The sequence below is a fragment of the Glycine max genome, chromosome 15, assembly GCF_000004515.6.
Source record: "Glycine max cultivar Williams 82 chromosome 15, Glycine_max_v4.0, whole genome shotgun sequence".
NCBI lineage: Eukaryota > Viridiplantae > Streptophyta > Magnoliopsida > Fabales > Fabaceae > Glycine > Glycine max.
Window position 1 is genome coordinate 2,943,038 of NC_038251.2, and position 20,139 is coordinate 2,963,176.

Below are 20,139 nucleotides of genomic sequence, written 5' to 3' on the forward strand. Positions count from 1 at the left end.
TACATGTTCTTTGTTTAGATCTTATATTGTTCTTTCCAAAGGTTTGAACGGATAGGTAGGGGCTGTAGGGCAAATGTTTTTATACACGGTAAAATATTGAGTATTTTGCATGCTACTCTTGGCAAAAAAACAGTGGAAAAAAAACATTGGATAAGGCATAATAATGAACTGCAGCTATAATGTACACTGGCCAACCGTTAGCTAGAAACAAATATCTTCCATGTATCAATAAAAGAAGTTACATCAACTAACTGTGGCATCCAAAAACCAAAAACACATCAAAACCACTCATTCGGTGGACAAATTGCCATACTGCCATGGATTGAATTCAATTTCTTTATTATCAACATGATCAATGCTGCCTGAGTTATCTATAGCAGCCCGATGCTCGGTGTATTTACCATTGTATTGATAGATCTCCAAATCACCCCAAGGAGTTGATGTCACTTCTTCAGTTAAATCAAACCATCTCGGTGTAAATTTATGCTCTTTGGCTTCTCGGATTTTCTTTTCAGTGCGTTGCTTGTCCTCCAAACTGTTAGGAAAGACACACAACATCTTAGTGTGAAGTTATGCCTAGGAAAACTCAGAAGGCAAAATAGCAAATTGTTGTACTAAATATTGTAACTGTAGAAGACAACACTGACCATGCAAAACTGTTACTCGGTTTTATATTTGTATTGCTTTTAGAATGCACTAACTATCATATTTTCAAGCAAAAGGGGAATGAAAGTAAAGGTAAGCAACCTGCTCTTTTCTGCCCCTGATTTGGATAGATCACCCATCTCAAGTGCATATCTATCTGGACGTAAACGAGAGTCTGATGCCAACAATTTTTTAGGGGCAGTGTCAAAGCTGTTTATTTTATGTGCAAAGTATGTATACTGGAATTTATCATTCTTTGGAACATCAGCAACATGCCAAACCTGCAGAATAAAATTACAGATAAAATACCAATAACAATTATAAATAACTTTGTTAATGCCTTCACTAATTGATGTATCAGCAAAAAAGTATAAAAGTAAAAATACTTCCTATTTTGAAGTATTAGATTCTTGATACTTGATAGCAACGGTTATAACTGCTATTCAAAGAATTCTCCAGTAACACTCAAATGAAAGGATTATGAATGTGTGTATTGTCAACTGATTCGCAATTTCACACAGAGAAAGACATAATAAAATGCATCACAAATCATCAAAATAAACTTGGATATTTGTTCCTCGCGTCATGAAGTTTCTTCAACTGATGTTAAGTTTATAATCATATTCGTAAAGTTTGAGGATTTGGTCTACAAAAAATAAAATAGACTAATAAAGTAATGATAGTTGAAAATTTGAAACACACACACCTCTTTCAATTCAGTGCCTGGAAGAGGCTCTCCTTCCGAATCGCAAGGTTGATAACTCATTGACTCATTCCACTTCCCAGTCATCAATATTTTAGGCTCCTCAGCAGAATTATAAACATATCCATCTACTTCATAGCGACCAGCCCTGCAAGATATCAGGAAACACGCAAAAAGCTAATTAAAGAATCTAATATTTGAATGGAGAAAGATTAAAGAAATAGAAATCATAAATGGAAAGGATTTAAGTCATTCAATTCTCTTTAAAAAGACATTCAATTTTAACAAGCAAAAGATGAGTAGTTTACTGCTACTGGAGAACCAAATCAAATAGTCAGGCAATGCAGGAAAATTCAATGCCATGACACTCCTAAGACATTTTAATTTCATTGTACATTGAAGTCAAACTGTACTGATATCGATATAATTGTCCACAAGTTTAATATAAATCCAATATAGTATTATTACAAACCAATCACAAATGTTTTAATTGAAAAACAATACAAGAAAATGATGTTACATACCCAAACCATCCACATGGTTGAAAGTATAGTACAACTTTGTCTCCAGTTGTCAAGTTTGTCATTATCATCTCCCCAGGTGAATCAATCCATGTTCGGCCAAATATCAAATTATTAACCTTGGTTGGAGGGGGAACCAAATCTATGACTACACCATCCCTCTTGAGGGTTACCCGTGTTCTGCAAACAATGATCACAAAACCTATAATTATTCCTAGCAAGAAAATGATAGAAAAATGACAATTCTGTGAACAAAAAAAGTGAAGCGAAGACCAAATCTGTTGTATACTTATATAACACTATACACACTGCACCTCATAGCAATAGTGTATTAAGATTCCTTATAAAACCAAAAGTGGAAAACTTCTTGCACGATTCTTGAAAAGCATTGTAATTAGATTAGAAAAAGCATGCCTAAAATGCCGTTATATGTCTCTACCCAGCTAGAAAATACTCACAACTCTATCTTTTCAATATAGAATAAATAACTCTGGAAAGAGATGGTATGCAAACTCTCAAGCAGAGTGTGGCATATGAATGGAGCAATAGGAAGTTGGAAGGATACAAAAAATAAGTACAATAAAAATAGAATAGGATAATAAGGTAATCTACCAAACAAATGCAATGTATTGATCACCTTCCAACAGGGTAAACATCAACAGAATTTCCCAAAAACTTAGTCTTTAACTTTGAAGTCACATCATATGTAAAATGCTCATTCTCAGCATGCCCAGCACTCATTGGGGGATGGTGACTCACCTGACATTAAAAATATATCTATAAGATATCCAATATAAGGGAGAAGATAACAGAGAAGAGAAATTGAAATTTCCTTAAAAGTGTTCACCTAACAATGCAAGAAAATAAGCATGAGAAGAACATAACAGTTCTTCCAAATGCCGGCATAAATTACAAAGGAAACATGGTGTAAAAAGTGTGGGGAGAGTGAGAGAGTTCTCATGAGAATCACATACTTAAAAGGTACCTGTTCTGCAAGAAATGTAATTCCACCATGGTTAGCCATCTCATAAGTCTCTCCAAGGATAGGGTTAAAAGGCTTCCAGGTTCGTTGGTATGCGAAGTACACAGATATAGCCCATGATGCTGCAATGATTAAATAAGTTATAATAGTATGAAATAATCAGAAAGTACATCCACAAAGCTAACAAATACTTCAATGTAATTAGAAGAACAAGAATTAACACAACATTTTTGGGGTCAATTCAACCACAACCCTTTTCTTTAAAGAAAAAAATTCAGGTACAGTCTCAATCACATGTCAAAACTAGATAGAATGCTATTCATTCTTATCTTTAGGTTTACAACACCCTCCATTACCTTTAAGATGAAAATTCAATTCAATTGATCAAAACAATTAAAAAATGACAGAGAAATACAAAGGGAACAAATAACTCACATGCATACACCAGCCGCATGTATGGGTCCTCACATTCATCTGCCTGATCTAACAGGTAGGAGTACTCCATCAACTAGTTCGAACAATTCAAAGCTCAATCAAGTGCCAATACAAACAAATAAAGCAATTTAACAAAGCAGAAAACACAAAAAATAAAATAGAGCTGTGCAAACCTCTGCCATTTTCTGAAGCATAGTCATTGGTTCAAAAATAATAACTGGTAGTGTTACCATTGATGTTACATCTGAGCCAATATATTTGTGCATCATCTTCCAGTAACCATCTCTTTCCTGTATACAAAAGTCAAAGATAGGAAAAAATAATATCACAATAAAGTATGCATCAGGTATGTGCTGAAGAAGAAAAATAGAAAATAAAGTAAAACCAAAAAAATGGGTGCCATCCTTATGATCAACAATCAATAAAACTAAAAAGCAAGACAAATAGATAACTTAAGGTAGACATAGGAATGGCAACCATGAGCATTTTCAATGTCTAACCAGGAAGTAAAAAATAAGGTGATACTGAAAAAAGTTGGAACTGCAAAAATAACATTAACAAAATAAACAGGCAAAATATGCACCTCTGGTTTCCATCTTCCTCTTTGAGCTTCCTCCTCTGCATCCTCTTTACCACCGTCCGGATTTATGACTTCTACCCCTTCATATCCCAGCAATCTGGAATCAAAGGAGAACATGTGTAAGCTTGCATTCCACAGAATCACTACATTTCTTACTGATGAAACCAAAATGGATGGAGGTGTCATAGAATGATGTCCAAGGACCAAAAAGCTTGGGATAAAATTTCCATAAGCTTTCTTCATTTCTTGAGAAATATCAGTGATTCAAGAGATTCCACTTCCATAAACAGACATTTATCTCTAATAATTACTTGTAGCTCACATCCTTGATGTATAAAACTGTCGAATATTACTTTGGAAAGCAGATCCTTGATGGAACACTTCCCAATAAGTCATGCCAGTATGGTGTTGAGAGCTTGGAAATAAGAACAAGTATATGGAGGAAAAATAATCTTTTCCAGTCATTTTAGTATTTTGAAAAGACTATAACACTATAATAACAACATGACTTTGCTGTACCTAATACTTTGTAATAATTAAAATCTTATGTCTTCCTCAAAAGCTATGATCATGTATGTGCTTGAGATGAATACAATCTCGGGTGAAGCATACCATACAGACAAATAATTGCAGTTATAAAAGTCAACGGGAAATGCAAGTTGCTTGCTTGTTACACAACATGAATGCAAGTTGAAGCACACAGGTAAACCTAGGTCGTAAAATTCAAGTGCTAAAACTATAAAATCCAACAAATATTACATAATCATGTGATGCTGTCAATGACACTTCAAACTATAAGCTAAGAATTAAACGTAAGTGTAGATACGATGTATGATGACACAACACTGAGGAATTATGATAATATACCCATGAATTAGAATAGGAATAGGGAGAATCTAAAGATGAAACTTTGTTGGTTTGAGAAAAAATACCCGTTGACAGATCGGTGCATGGCGCTGCTGAACATGGAGATGCCGGAAGTCATGGCGGCGAAAAAGCCCTTATTTTCATTCTTCTTGGGGCTACCCATCTCTCTGTAGAACCTTAATTCAGAAGATCAGACAGAAGGGAAACAAATCGACTATGGCTCCTCGACGCTGAAGCAAATCGAATTGAAAAAAAAAAACAAATTGTTTGTTTGGAATGAAAAAAGAAAGAAAGAATGATAATAATAATAATAATTAAGAGAGAAAGGAGTGGGCGTTAGAAAGAGAAAAAAGGAAGAAAGATTTGAGGGATTAATTGAGCATTGAAATGTTGAGAAAGAAGAGAACAGAGAATTTGGTTCTGTTTGGTGTTTGGATTTGAGTGTGTTGGAGTTGAGTTTAGAATCCGAAGGAAGGAAGGAAGGAAGTGTGGATCAAGATTCGAGTTGAACGAACGTATAAGCAGTGACTGGCGCTACTTTTATGGCGCGTGCGAATAGCAGGGAAGGGAGTGGAGACACAGACAGCAACCAACAAAATCGAAAGGAAAGGGAGCAGGGATCATTTTTAACGGCCACAATTATGCTTTGACTTTCCTCTAAATATTATTATTATGATCACAAGTTACACTCTAATTTATTATTACTAATAACTCCGTATTATATATATGATTTTTTTTTAATTTTAAAAGGCTCAATAATAAATATACTAAATAGGACATGTTTGATAAAATTAATGTCGAATAACTTAAAATCACATATTCAATTGTATGCAAAGTTTAGTTAACAAAAGAAAAAATTTTATTTTTACAAATTAAATTGATAAAATAAAAATCATGCAAGAAAACAAAATAGGTCATACAGTTCTTGAAAAAATTATAGAATAATTTAGTAAATAATTATAAAATTGATATAATTTTAAAAAATTTCTAACCTTAAAAAGTGGTGTAATAATGATAATTAATGAATGGACTCTCGTGTGTATTAGGTGTGCATATAAAAAACTTAAACTTGTAAACAATATTTTCATGTAAGAACGTAAACTTATAAATGATATTTTTTGTCCATACAATATAAAAAAAGATAAGAAGATTTTTAAATTAAATAAAAGAATAAAATGAAATTTTAAATAAAATAATAAGAATAAAATTAAAAAACATAAACGGTTAATAACTTATTTAAGCTAACTTATTTTTTACAAGTTATTAAAATAATTCCGTTCATTAAATAAGTTTATTCTAATCAAATAAACTTATACATTTCTAGCAAGTCTTACTAAAGATAACTTAGAGTGCCCGTGGTAATAGAGATTTGAATAAATATACGAGAATTCAAGTTGGATCTTCATTAACATTATTTACACCAAAAAAAAAAATAGTAATATTGAATTTATAAATAATTTATACATCATTTTACTCTTTTTACCTAATTAATTAATATATTTTTAGTCATCTTTGTTAATCCTCACAAAAGACATAGAATTTATCTTAATAAATTAGAGCGTTTATTATTTATTTATTTTTAAATTGATAAAATAATTAAGAGTATTTTAGTCAAAAACAATTTTAAAATGGTCTTATTCAAAAGGCTAAGTAAATTTTTCAAAAGGATTTTATATATATGAACTATTATTATTATAGGTAGAGCTTGATCCCCCTCCCCTTCATAAAAAATAAAAATAAAAATAGGTAGAGCTTGGTATGAAAGTTGTGTTACGGAGATAGACTGTTTAGTCCACGATTTACGTAGTTGTGAGTCTTATAAAATGAGGCTCATTTAAAACAACAACAACAACGCCTTATCCCATTAGGTGGGGTCGGCTACATGGATCAACTTCCGCCATAATGTTCTATCAAGTACCATACTTCTATCCAAACCATTAATTTCGAGATCCTTTTTGATAACCTCTCTTATAGTCTTTTTGGGTCTTCCTCTGCCTCGAATTGTTTGTCTTCTCTCCATCTGGTCTACTCTCCTCACTACAGAGTCTACCGGTCTTCTCTCTACATGCCCAAACCACCTAAGTCTATTTTCCACCATCTTCTCTACAGTAGGCGCTACTCCAACCCTCTCTCTAATAGCTTCATTTCTAATTTTATCCTGTCGAGTCTTACCACACATCCACCGCAACATCCTCATCTCCGCTACACCTACTTTATTCTCATGTTGGCTCTTGACCGCCCAACATTCTGTTCCGTACAAAATCGCCGGTCTTACCGCAGTCCGATAAAACTTTCCCTTTAGCTTGATCGGTACCTTTGCATCACATAACACCCCCGATGCTTTTCTCCATTTCATCCATCCTGCTTGAATGCGATGATTCACATCCCCTTCAATTTCCCCATCATCCTGTATTACAGACCCAAGATATTTAAACCGTGTGACTTGAGGGATAATATGGTCTCCTATTTTCACCTCTGAGTTAGAAACCCTCCTTCTTTTGTTGAACTTACATTCCATATACTCCGATTTGCTTCTGCTTAGGCGAAAGCCATGTGTTTCTAGAGCTCGTCTCCAAGTTTCCAACCTCTCATTCAACTCCTCCCTCGACTCTCCAAGGAGGACTATGTCATCTGCAAAAAGCATGCATCTCGGCGCTATCTCTTGGATTTGTTCCGTGAGGACATCCAGAATTAAGGTAAAAAGGTAGGGGCTAAGGGTTGACCCTTGATGTAAACCAATTGTGATGGGAAAATCGTCTGACTCTCCACCCTGTGTCCTAACACTAGTCGATACCCTATCATACATATCTTGGATAGCTCGAATATATGCAACCCTAACCCCTTTCTTCTCTAGAGCTTTTCACAAAATCTCTCTAGGCACTCTATCATACGTTTTCTCCAAGTCAATAAAAATCAAGTGCAAGTCTTGTTGGGCCATGCGATATTGCTCCATCACCCGCCGTAATAAATAAATCGCTTCCATGGTCGACCTTCCCGGCATGAAACCAAATTGATTCTCAGTAACTTGAGTCTCCTTTCTTAATCTCCGTTCGATCACTCTTTCCCATAATTTCATGGTATGACTCATGAGCTTGATTCCCCTATAATTTGCACAATTTTGTATATCCCCCTTGTTCTTATAGATTGGCACTAACGTGCTTCTCCTCCATTCCTCCGGCATGCGTTTTGACCTCATAATTTCGTTAAAGAGTTCGGTGAGCCACTCAAGACCTCTATCTCCAAGAGTTTTCCACACTTCAATAGGTATGTGGTCTGGCCCCACCGCCTTACCATTACTCATTCTTTTCAACGCTTCCTTTACTTCCTGTTTCTGAATCCGACGATAATACTTATAGTTCCGGTCCTCTTCTCTTGTGTCTAGACTGCTAGAGTCATATCCATATCCATGATTAAATAAGTTGTGGAAATATGTCTTCCACCTTTCCTTGATATCTTTTTCATGCACTAAGACTTTGCCTTCTTCATCCTTAACACACTTTACTTGATCCAAATCTCTAGTCTTCCTCTCTCTACCCTTAGCAAGCCTATATATAGATCTTTCTCCGTCCCTGGTTCCTAGAGCTTGGTATAGTCCGTCAAAAGCTTGGGCTCTTGCCTCACTCACCGCCTTTTTGGTTTCATTTCTAGCTATCTTATACTTATCCCAAGTTTCAGAATTTCTACACCTAGACCACTCCTTGAAACACTCATTTTTTACTCTAACTTTGCTCTGAACATTTTCATTCCACCACCACGATTCTTTACCCCTAGGTCCAAAACCTCTAGATTCACCCAACGTCTCTTTAGCCACTTTAATAATCTTTTGAGACATCTTGTTCCACATATCATTTGCACTTCCTTGTGATTGTCCACACCAACCCTCCCATATCTTTTGTTGGAAGATTCATTGTTTCTCACCCTCCAAGTGCCACCATTTGATCCTTGGTGCTACCAGAGGACTTCTTCTCTTTGCCCTATCTCTAATTCTTACATCCATAACCAAAACTCTATGTTGGGTAGTCAAGCTCTCTCCCGGGATAACTTTACAGTTCAAGCAATACTTCCTATCAGACTTCCTGATAAGGAAGAAATCAATCTGAGAACATGTCCCTCCACTTTTGTAAGTGATAAGATGTTCCTCTCTTTTCTTAAACCATGTATTGGCTATAGAAAGATCCAAAGCCTCTGAAAACTCCAAGATGGATTTACCCTCCCCATTCATCTCTCCTAGGCCAAAACCCCCATGCACCCCCTCAAAACCTCTAGCCACGCTACCTACATGTCCATTGAGATCCCCTCCTAGGAAAACTTTCTCTCATTGGGGTATATCCTGAAGTACCCCTTCTAGATCCTCCCAAAATATTACCTTAAAGTGTTCTGCTAACCCAACCTGAGGTGCGTACCCACTAATAACATTAAAGGTGTCCTGTCCCACTACCAATTTTAAGACTATGATACGATCTCCTACTCTTCTTACATCCACGACATCCTTCTTCCACTCCTTGTCCACAATAATCCCTACCCCATTTCTTGATCTGATTTTTCCCGTATACCACAGCTTAAATCCCGAGTTGTCTAATTCTTTCGCTTTTTCACCTGTCCACTTAGTTTCTTGTAGGCACATAAAATTGATCTTCCTCCTCACCATAACATCCACTATTTCCATAGATTTTCCAGTAAGTGTGCCTATATTCCATGTACCAAAGCGAATCTTCCTGTCATGAACTAGCTTCTTTACCCACACCCGTTCACGAAAATGTGGGAACCCTTGCTTACTTTTCACTACATCCGGGCGGCGATGCAGCGGCCCTTGCTCTTTTGACACTGTACTCGAGCCATACAGCGCGTTGCTTCCGGGCAACGACCTAGCATTCACATTATTACGTAATTGATCCATGTCATAGAGATTCGACAAAGTTTAACGTTGGCTGTCGAAAGCCTAACACAACCCTCTCCTTTTATCCGGACTTGGGACCGGCTAAGAATAGCAAAGCTACCCTAGGCAGGATTAAAATGAGGCTCATTTAAAATTAAAAATATTTAGAATATGAGTTTTTTTGGGTTTAATTTTCGTAACCTGCGAGTTTAATGAGTTCAATTTGCATAAATAGTTTTCTCACCTTGATGTAGTTTGATTTGAAAATATTAAGAAAGTTTAATTCTCTTTTTCAAATAGCAACATTATCTTTCTTAGTTGTATCTTCTCTCCCTTGATGTGTTATTCTTTGATTGAAAGCATAAAAATTAAGCATATAAGGGAGACAAGTAATTTGATTCTAGTGATGCTAAACTTTCGAACGTAATTGACATTTTAATGATTTTGTGATTTGATATTGGGCCATAGTTGTCTGAAGTCGAGTGAAAAGAATTTGGCAGCGGTACTGTACTTGCAGTCTTCTATTGAACACGTTCAGATGTTGCACAGTGGTTTACATTTAACCATTCATAGCTAATACTTAAGTTACATTTAACATCTATAACAGCTTCAAAAAATAAAATCGTTAACACTAACTTGCCATCAAATCAACCATTGACATGTCAATTATTTCCTTTATGAAACTGTTACAAGATGGCTTCTGAGTTCTAACAAAACTGTTTTGTAATAAGAAGAACTGAACATAATTCGGTTTTATACATTCCTTAATAGCTACTATTCATCACAATCATATAAGCCCCAGATGCGAAGAAAATTTACGGGTCTCCTTGGCGTCTGGATCTGCGAACAAGGTAAATACGCCCATAAACCCATTGTCTCCCTAATCTTAAAGCCGATTGCTGCAAAATAATAATATCATCTGTCATGCAAAGAGCAGAATAGCTGCAACTCTTGCTTTACACTGTCATGTTTTTATTCTCTAATCATAAAATGAGAATTAAATAGCAGTCTAATCTTATGAACTGCCTTATGCAAGTAGTAAAAAGAACCTATATTATTACCTCAACTTTGGTGCGAAATTCCAATAAGCATTCACACACATGACAATCTGCTCTGTGGGAAGAGTTGTTAGCCTTGTCCGTTCTCACAAATGCAAATACCTGAAAGAAAGGGAATTTAAGAGAAGTTTAACTAACATTAAATATGTGCTTCTCTATCAGGACAAATAGGACCACCCAGTGAAGCAACAAGTTAGAAAAGACACCAGAGACCTATATATATGACAGCTTGTGTATATAACTTAATGACTGACCTCTTCTCCACAATTTGGACAAGAACCCTTTAGTGCTGCTAAATCATTCCTCCACAGACCTTGAAGCACCTTAACTGTGAAAATGTGCAGTTAATATGATATAAATAAATACATTAGCAGTAGAAGACATGTTGAAATGAACCATTCCATATTTTTTCCTGAGTTACCAAAAGGACAAAACTTACATACATACAGTGTCTTAAGTGTTTTTCGTGCTATTCTCTAAATAGAATTTTGGAGTTTCACCTCAATAATCCGCAAAACAAACGTTTACATTAAATATTAGCATAAGTTTCCAAGGTGAGACATTAAATCTGATTGGAGAACACCACTAAAAAAATACAATCCTTATCAAAAACTCTCCCATCAAGAATTGAACTAAATGAAAGAGGGCTTGTCATTTAATGTGAAAATGATTTTTACCTGAAGCTGAAGCAACTGGGTAGCCAATGGCCAAACCCAGTGTCATGAAGATAATGCTATTCACCACGAAAAGAAGCCCTAGAACTGATGCTGGGCTATCGTATGATAATCCTGAGTCGAATGCTTTCTGATAAGCAGTGCTAACAGTGTAATATATGGGCCAAACACACGCAGAACAGCCAAGAGCAAGAAATAGGGACCATAAGCCTGCTAATGCAATAGCCATAGACAGATCTTCCTGCCCTACATCCACACCACTCAATATACAAGTGAAGAGACCAAGAGAAAAGAAAAAGGAGGCAGAAGAACATTTTAACCTCATAAATTCTCCAAATTAGTTAGAAAATATTGATTAATGTTTGAAAGCAAAAGTTGAGAATTACGTCAGCATCAGCATAGGTAGAATGCCTCCTGATACTGCATCGAGGATACTTGACAACAGACTTAGAACCATACCACTTAAGCTTCAACTGTTTCCATAAGAGGAGTTAATAATAATATAAGTGGGTAAAGTTGAGTGGTGAAATGAAGAAATAGATAGATACCTCTACTCTATCAAACATGTCATCAAGTATCAAAGGGTCTCCACTGTAATAAGCATCACGAGCCTGTTTAATTAGCAAAAATTAAGAGCAGCTACGGAAATAAATGAATGGTATGGGTAGAAGGGCAATTAAAATAATAGAATGATGCCTGAGAGTAAAGAGCTTCGAGGGTCTCTTGGGTTGCGGTGTGGAGGGGGCCAACGTAGATGCAGGAAGGTCCATGAGGGAGTTCGTGGCAGGCTCGAACGGAGAACAGGCAAACGCTGCTGCTTCTGATTTTGGGTATCACGCTGAACCCCATCACCTTCACTTTCATTCTTAGTTATTTGTTTCTCTTACGTTACGCTTTCTAAAGAAGGAAAATGGAACCCGACCACACAAATAAATAGAGACAACATCAATTCACGATGATTGGTTTGGTTTCGCCCCCAATTCTCTTTTGCTCCGTAGAAAAAATAAAATAAAAAAGAATCATTGCGTTTGCCGGGAGTCGAACCCGGGTCTATTGCTTGGAAGGCAATTATCCTAACCGTTGGACTACAAACGCCTTGTTGACTAATCCTTCAACATTATTCTAAGAGAAATGTTTTAGTCATGATTTCGACATTAATTAGTTTAGCAAACAAATAATTTAAAAACTTACTCGAGTTTTTTTTTTCTTTTATATATATGATACGAAGTAAAAGACAACAAAGAACAGAAAAAGAAAACTTAATAATTTATACGAATGCTAATGACAAAAAAAATTTGATATAAATATTATCGAGGAATACTTAATACTTACATATACAATGCCAGAATCTGATTATTCTACATAAAAAATGTACAAATATATACATTTCTTCTGCTCAATAATTTATAGTTCTATGTAGAGAATAATAGATAGATTTCATATTTTATTCATGTATTTATCTTCATACTTTTGTTTCATTTTTTAATGTAAAATATCCATTAAATATATTAACTTAATAATTTTTAAAACCAAAACAACGGAAGAAAAAATAATTAGAATAAGTCGAGTTCAAATTTTATGTTCGTAAACAAGTTAAAATGGTAGATTTTAAATTCAACATGGGTATTGCTTCGAAGACAATTCAGGAATTGCTTTATAAATTAGAATACTGGCCGGAGTAAAAGACGGAGAGGATGCGTACATGGAACATTGTAGATTTGTAGTCCCTTTCCCGTAAGGTAACTATAAACATCATGTGTATATTGTCACTCATTTTTTATAATGTTGAAATAATCCAGAAGATATATATTAGAGAAATTTACATCAATGCAATGGATATATATAAACATCAATTTTCACATGTAAGTTTATCTTTTAAACATATAATTAAGTATCCGATTCCAGATACATAAGAATGAAAAAAAAATATCCATTAAAAGTGATAATTTTTTAAATGAATTTTAACGTATACAATTACTTTATTCACTAAAAAACGTTAGTATAGTGGTCACGTAATTTTTTATTATTATTATTGGATTAGACTCACGTTGTTAGTAAGAAAACGTACAAAACAGTTAAGTTGCATGTATTTTAATAATTAAACAATCACATTAAATATTTATTAATAAAAAAGAATTTAGTCCTTTTTTTTTATACTATCTTAATTATATGACGACAAAACTACTTAGATAGCTGCCCCCTCGTGCAAGAATTAAAATACTTCAAATCCTACATTGTAGATTTCGGTGCGAATGATCAGCAAATCTTGGAATAAACATGAAATCCCGATCTTAACTCTATGTTTGACAGAGATAAAACAGAGAAAAAAATGAATAATGGCATTCATATATTTACACACACTTTATTTTGATTCAAATTTTTTTGTAATGCAGATATACAACATATTACCGTCACATTAAAAGCAGGTCCCATTATTGGAGTGCAATGCAAGTGCAACGGCAACATCAATTAAAAAGAAAAAAAAAAGGACTTGCATATAAATAAATTTATATTATACTCTCGCAAAGGCGTAGAATAATAATAATTCTTTTAAAAAATATAACAATAATAATAATTGAAAAAAAAAGAAGAAGAAGAAAAATTTGGGAAGAAATAACGAAGTGAGAGCTAATGGTAGGTGGCATTGGTTAGAAAATGAGTCTGTAAGGAAAGGCAAAGAAACAAGAACAACCAAACATTTCCTAACTTGGATTCCGTTTTCCCCAAATCTTAATTACTGCAATGCCAATGCGTTAGCAAAGTTTCAATCTTTGCCAAAAGGGATCATGGGGAGGGACCCATCTTCTGCCACCGTCGAGGTGCAGGTTCATCCGCGCCGCGACACCATCGCCGGTTGTGGGCGGAGGCTCTCTCCTTCACCGCCGAGCCCCCCCGCCGTGCGCGATCGTGACTTCAGCCTCTTCAAGCGCTGGTTCCCATGGCTGGTCCCCACCTTCGTGGTGGCCAACATCGTCGTCTTCATCGTCACGATGTATATAAACGATTGTCCTAAGCATTCCTTTTACGGTTCCTGCGTTGCCTCTTTTCTCGGAAGATTCTCATTTCAACCTCTTAAAGAGAACCCTCTCTTTGGTCCTTCTTCCTCCACGTGAGTTCTTCTTCTCTCATCACCTAAAAGCACAATTTTATTTTCATTGAGATTATAATTTAAAAATCATGTGTCATACATTGTTGCAATGACTAATGAATACTTTGTAGGTACATACGTTGTTGACATTTTTTAATTTTTATTTAGATTAGAGAAGATGGGTGCTCTTGAAGTGGGTAAAGTGATTCATAGACACCAGGTTTGGCGCCTTTTCTCTTGTATATGGTTGCACGGTGGGGTTGTTCATCTGCTTGCCAACATGTTGAGTCTTGTTTTCATTGGAATTCGCCTAGAGCAAGAATTTGGATTTGGTACGGTTCTGGTAATTATCCTTGCATTGTCAATTATATCATCATTCACTCATTTCCCTTTTCCATCACCAAAACTTTTCACATTATTAAGGGTTTATTGCATAAATATATGTTCTGGAAGAAACTTAGCAGACTTTAGCACAACTATCTCAGTTTCTGATTGTAATTTCTACGTTGGCTTGTCCTTTGGCAGTTCGAATTGGATTTCTGTATGTGATATCCGGTTTTGGAGGCAGTTTGCTGTCTGCTCTATTCATACAAGAGGGAATCTCGGTTGGTGCTTCTGGTGCATTATTTGGCTTACTGGGAGGCATGTTATCGGAGCTCTTGATAAATTGGACAATATATGCCAATAAGGTGAATGGATCAAAAAATGTGTTCAATTCAATAGTGCTTGCTTCGTAATAAATGATCCGCTCTGCCTTTGTGCAACAGACATTTATTTCTTTTCCATTTTATGTTTGTATTGTTTTGCAGTTTGCAGCGTTACTGACTCTTATAGTCATCGTTGTAATCAATTTAGCTGTTGGAATTCTTCCACATGTGGACAATTTTGCTCATATTGGAGGATTTGTCTCTGGCTTTCTTCTTGGGTTTATCTTTCTGATTCGCCCCCAGTTCAAATGGGTTAGTAGTAGACACAGGAATTCTCACTCTTCAGCTGCTGCACCTTCGGTGAAATATAAGCACAAACCTTATCAGTATGCATTGTGGGTCATATCCTTCATACTACTGATTGCCGGGTAAGTTCTCTTTTTGTTTGTTTCTCTTCCTTTCTGTTTTGAACATTACCTTGTATTTTTATTAGGGATCTAATTGCATTGTTTTCTACAATAGGGTATTTACACAAGATTGGGACTTTGATGCTTGTTTCCTAAATACACTGATTTAATACTAAAGAACAAGGTTATCAAATTGGGATTCAAATTGTGAATTGCCAAGCTAATTTTTGAATTGCTATGCATAAAGTGTATCAAATGACAAGATTCAAAAGCACAATGTAAAAAAATTGAAATATACTACTTAAGCAGTATTATATAAGTGGTGTGTAATGTTTGATGTAATAATTTTAAACTAGAACTGATAAAACCACTTAAGCATAAGTCCCCCAAAACAAATCATAATTATGTGTGAAACCTATGTTTCAAAAGATTGAAAGTAGAGAATGGAACGACCAAATAGAATGCATATAATGAGTAAGTGGTGGTATTAGAACATCAGAATAATCAATAGAGTGCATGCAATAGTGCTCCTTCAATTCCTTTCTATTTAACAATTTAAGCTTATCTTACTTTTCAAATTCTTTGATGAGACTTGGTGAAAGAATAGTATAAAATAAAAAATTGATAAATCAAGTTATTTGTATTGGTTATATGGAATTGTACTGCTTTATCCATGTATCACAAGATTCAAAGTCATCTACAATTCATCACATGATACAAAATTGTATCAAATTATGCTATTTGAATCACAATTATTAAGATTCTAACAACTATGTTAAAGAAATTTGTTGGCATGGTATTTAAGCTTCTGAGTGTCTGTTTATGGGCTTCACAGAGGCTTTGCCAGACATGCATTAGTATTGGAAATCTCTCTTGGGTTTTGCTTTTCCTGTTTTTCTCTGTTTCACGATGGTTCCAGATCCTCCTTGCTCTGAGTTATTTGTATATTATTGCCTATGTTTTTCCTCCACAGCAAGATTTATAAATTCATACTACAATAATATATTCATTGAGTCTTATGGCCTGTGAATTACTATTTTTCTTATTATTACCTTTGTGATTTTATCTCTGTTGGGGGTGCTTTGTAGTTCGCTTTATCACACTAGGCCCCCAAATCTGAAAGTTATATATTTTGACAGGTTGGTTACTGGGCTGGTTTTGCTTCTTCGAAGTGCTAACTTGAATGATCGTTGCTCATGGTGTCATTACTTAAGTTGTATCCCTACCTCAAAATGGAGCTGCAAATCACAACAACTTTATTGTGAGGTGAGTGCTCTTTCATTATGTACTTTGCATCCGTACAGGCCAGGTTGAATTAAATTATGTGGCTGGGTTGAAAGGAATTGTATGATTTTGTTGCCAAATCTGTAGATGATTTAAGGAGATTGTTACACGATGTTTTTCCTATGTCTAAGTTGGTTTTGATATTGATATTTTCTGCTGTAGTCAACCCAAATAGGAAACCAACTCAACATAACATGCCTGAGCAATGGGAGAAGTGACATGTTTCCTCTTTCAAATACTAGCACTTCGGAGGCTCAACAACAGCTATGCTCTCGACTTTGCAGTTGATAGATATACATGCAACATTTCTTAATGCAAATACCATTCAACTACCTGTGTATATGATCATACTTGATACTACAGAGAAATTATTTCTTTTGGATAGGCAATAATGGTTGTTATGACTGCCATTAAGAGTATATTGTTGTCACTGCTTTTCCTTCTTAGTCGTGAATTACAATGTGCAATTATTCTTTTGTTACTGGAGCAGAGAGCAGAGAGGAAGTTGTAATTGATTAAAGAAGCAAAATACTTCTCAAATATAGTAAATGTTGTCAAATGGATTGATTGTAGGAAAAAAATCACGCTTTAGATTTTTTAGCTTTGGATCCTGTTTCTGGTCAGTTCTTTTTGTTAAACAATGTCTAATAGAATGATTCTATGTTTTGGTAAAAGAGAAAATGAAATGAAAATATATAATTTTTTTCTTTACTCTTATTTGGTTGTGTAATAAGTTAAAGGAAAAAATGTAAATAAAATAAAATAATTGCCCAGATAAAATAGATATGATATAAACAATTTGGTTTGATTATCAATATGATATAAAATAGTTTCATTTTTAGTTTGATTATTAATTTGGTTATCAAATTATTTTAAATGGTTCAATTTAGTTCTTAAATTTTTTAAAGGTTGAATTTGGTATTCAAATTCTTAAAAATGAATTAATTTGGTTTTTAAATTTTTAAAAAGTTCAATTTGAATTTCAAGTTTTTAAAAATAAATAAATTTAGTTTTCAAATTATTGTAAATGATTTAATTTGCTCTTTTTAAGTTCTTAAAAATTTGGAAATAAGAATTAAATTTATTCATTTTAAAAATTTAACGATCAATTTAATTTATTTTTAAAAACTTAAGAAACAAATTAATTCTTCTAAAAATTTAAAAAATAAATTAAATTATTTAAAATAATTTGAGAATCAAAGTGATACTTAAACCTTTATTTTTATACCTCCTTAAAACTTTACTCCCACCACTTTGCTTTCAAAATTGGACATAAAATATTTTTAGGTGGGACCCATACAAATACATTCTCTCCTTTCAGTCCTTTGTGCCTTGTACCATTCTAAACAAGAGAAGGATTGTCATATGCCATATTATTCTTCGGTTCCAATCATTTTGTAGCTTTTTTACAAAAGTAAACAAAACTTTAGGCCTTCCTTGTCAGGGAAGAGAGATATAGGGTAAATGCAAATAAAGAAAATGAGAGAAAGTAGTCAGAAATAAAATGAAAATTAAGGGTCTTTGATCGAAGAAAAATAAAGAAAAAATGAGTAGAAATATAAAAGAAATAATATAATGAGTTTTACTATATTGTAGGGTAGACGGTAAATGTTTTCTATTTACTTTATTTTTCTTCCTTTAAACACACCAAATTATTTTCTTCCACCCTTCTTTCCTAATTTCTTACCTACCAAACAAGACATTAAGGGAAGAGAAGGATAAATGAAGTGAAAAAAAATAGTTTTTAGAAGTCTGACCATAAACTCCATTGTGGTGCTTCACTAATGGATTAGGGTTTTTTTTTTTTGCTGAATATACACCTTCTCTTTCCAATAAATTTTTAAAATACACAATTTTAAATTTTTTCCCCACAATACACTTGTTTTGCATGCAGGTAGGAAGTTAGGTTTGGCCACCCCAACTTCCATGCTTGAGTTTTTCTTTTTTTTTTTTGTTTTAATTTAAATTATTAAAAAATATAAATATTATATTATATAAAAATATTTTTAATTGGTTTTAAAATTACATTTTTATTAAATTAATTTTTTAATAAGAAAATGATATTATTAAATATAATTATTTTTGTTATATTATTTAATTTACTTAAGATATTTTTTAGGTGAATATTTTTTTAAAAAATCTGAATTTTGTCTAATAATATATTTATTTTAGTAAAACAAATTAAAAAATTTAATATAATTATTTTACTAAATATAATTTGTTTTTTATGTAATTAGATTTAATTAAAAATAATAATACTTTTTGTCTAACAATTTATTTATAGAAGAACATTATACTATATTATCAATAAAATACTTAAACAATCACATCTAATAACTTTGCAAATCTACACTAGTCTCTAAAAAATTAAATGTCTCACTAGTAAAACTGACATGAAATGAACATCTCAATCTTTTTTTTCACTCTCAAAATCATCATGGACGTCTGCTGCATTAATTACATGGAAAAAATCACAGTTCAAATTGAAATTGATAACGCTCTGCAATTTACATTAGTCTCTACAAAATTAAATGTCTCACCAGCAAAACTGACATGAAATGGATAACTCATAATCTCTTCTTTCACTCTAAAATTATAATGAACATATGTTACATCAGTTATTAGGGAAAAAGAAACATTAGATTCCAATACACATCAACGTGACCAAATGCTCATACAACTATAAATAACACAAAACACACTTAATACAAACGCACAGTTTCACACAACATACCTTCATAAACCAAATTCAATCTTATTATTATGTCATTTTTTTGAAAAAACAAGCAGTCGTATCATTGCTAACTCAAGATTAACCTTCATTTTTCTAAATGGATCAATCACTCACAGCCAAATTGGTGTTTATTTTCAAAGTCCAACTCCAACACCAATGCGGGTTCCTAATGACTGATTGTTCTTTGATACACTCAAGCTTAGAATGCACAACACCCTTCAACTAACTAAGAGTCAGTTAGTGGATGAGATCTACTATCCACAGCCATTCATAGATGCACGTCAACAATATTTTTTTCAATCTCTACAATTGAAAAATGATGATGATGTTTACACAATGTTAATGTTAATGTGCAATGAGCAATACTCGTGTGTTGCCCCTATAGAATTATTATGTACCATCAATAGAACACCTAATGCTATACTTAATCTGCTTTAATCCACCATCACTCCTACTCACGATGCAATTATGTGTTACAACGGGAAGTGGAATATACTACGTCAAGGTGGATTTTTGGATTACTCATCTACTAGAACAAATCCAATAAGATTTGACATTCCTTCGGGGATGTAACATGGACAAACTCAGGGATTTAATCAAGCAAGTTGCACCTATAGGGGTTCCCCTTATAGAATTTA

At 33.9% G+C, this 20,139-nt stretch overlaps 3 protein-coding genes and 1 non-coding gene across 4 annotated transcripts; 1 reads left to right on the plus strand and 3 right to left on the minus strand.

Annotated features, from left to right (window-relative positions):
- Nucleotides 1-164: 164 nt before the first annotated feature.
- Nucleotides 165-5,359, minus strand: LOC100779808 (oxysterol-binding protein-related protein 3C). The gene is made up of 10 exons (XM_003547258.5): nucleotides 4,799-5,359; nucleotides 3,870-3,963; nucleotides 3,460-3,576; nucleotides 3,287-3,359; nucleotides 2,855-2,973; nucleotides 2,507-2,628; nucleotides 1,873-2,049; nucleotides 1,352-1,496; nucleotides 748-926; nucleotides 165-535 (listed from the first exon to the last, which is right to left on the minus strand). Exons 1-10 carry the CDS (start codon nucleotides 4,894-4,896, stop codon nucleotides 289-291), a joined length of 1,371 nt encoding a protein of 456 aa, XP_003547306.1. The 5' UTR covers nucleotides 4,897-5,359; the 3' UTR covers nucleotides 165-288.
- Nucleotides 5,360-10,245: 4,886 nt separating this feature from the next.
- On the minus strand, nucleotides 10,246-12,375 carry LOC100781413 (PGR5-like protein 1B, chloroplastic). Its single transcript, XM_003546969.5, has 7 exons — nucleotides 12,038-12,375; nucleotides 11,890-11,952; nucleotides 11,728-11,814; nucleotides 11,345-11,582; nucleotides 10,922-10,995; nucleotides 10,671-10,769; nucleotides 10,246-10,508 (listed from the first exon to the last, which is right to left on the minus strand). Exons 1-7 carry the CDS (start codon nucleotides 12,203-12,205, stop codon nucleotides 10,425-10,427), a joined length of 813 nt encoding a protein of 270 aa, XP_003547017.1. The 5' UTR covers nucleotides 12,206-12,375; the 3' UTR covers nucleotides 10,246-10,424.
- On the minus strand, nucleotides 12,365-12,436 carry TRNAG-UCC (transfer RNA glycine (anticodon UCC)). Its single transcript has one exon. It is a non-coding gene; the product is annotated as a tRNA-Gly (tRNA).
- A 1,492-nt stretch (nucleotides 12,437-13,928) lies between these two features.
- LOC100781964 (RHOMBOID-like protein 1) lies at nucleotides 13,929-17,213 on the plus strand. Its single transcript, XM_003546970.5, has 6 exons — nucleotides 13,929-14,450; nucleotides 14,598-14,761; nucleotides 14,955-15,118; nucleotides 15,239-15,504; nucleotides 16,623-16,749; nucleotides 16,930-17,213. Exons 1-6 carry the CDS (start codon nucleotides 14,128-14,130, stop codon nucleotides 17,053-17,055), a joined length of 1,170 nt encoding a protein of 389 aa, XP_003547018.1. The 5' UTR covers nucleotides 13,929-14,127; the 3' UTR covers nucleotides 17,056-17,213.
- Nucleotides 17,214-20,139: the final 2,926 nt, after the last annotated feature.

Excerpts from the sequence above, each read along its gene's own strand:
- LOC100779808 (XM_003547258.5), bottom strand. The coding sequence starts at position 4,896 with ATGGGTAGCCCCAAGAAGAATGAAAATAAGGGCTTTTTCGCCGCCATG. Across the intron at positions 1,497-1,872 it reads CAACCATGTGGATGGTTTGG|GGCTGGTCGCTATGAAGTAG; the intron begins GTATGTAACATC and ends GATATCTTGCAG. Across the intron at positions 927-1,351 it reads CAGGCACTGAATTGAAAGAG|GTTTGGCATGTTGCTGATGT; the intron begins GTGTGTGTGTTT and ends TTTATTCTGCAG.
- LOC100781964 (XM_003546970.5), top strand. The coding sequence starts at position 14,128 with ATGGGGAGGGACCCATCTTCTGCCACCGTCGAGGTGCAGGTTCATCCG. Across the intron at positions 14,451-14,597 it reads TTTGGTCCTTCTTCCTCCAC|ATTAGAGAAGATGGGTGCTC; the intron begins GTGAGTTCTTCT and ends ATTTTTATTTAG. Across the intron at positions 15,119-15,238 it reads GGACAATATATGCCAATAAG|TTTGCAGCGTTACTGACTCT; the intron begins GTGAATGGATCA and ends ATTGTTTTGCAG.
- LOC100781413 (XM_003546969.5), bottom strand. The coding sequence starts at position 12,205 with ATGAAAGTGAAGGTGATGGGGTTCAGCGTGATACCCAAAATCAGAAGC. Across the intron at positions 11,815-11,889 it reads ACATGTTTGATAGAGTAGAG|TTGAAGCTTAAGTGGTATGG; the intron begins GTATCTATCTAT and ends TTATGGAAACAG. Across the intron at positions 10,770-10,921 it reads GTCCAAATTGTGGAGAAGAG|GTATTTGCATTTGTGAGAAC; the intron begins GTCAGTCATTAA and ends CCTTTCTTTCAG.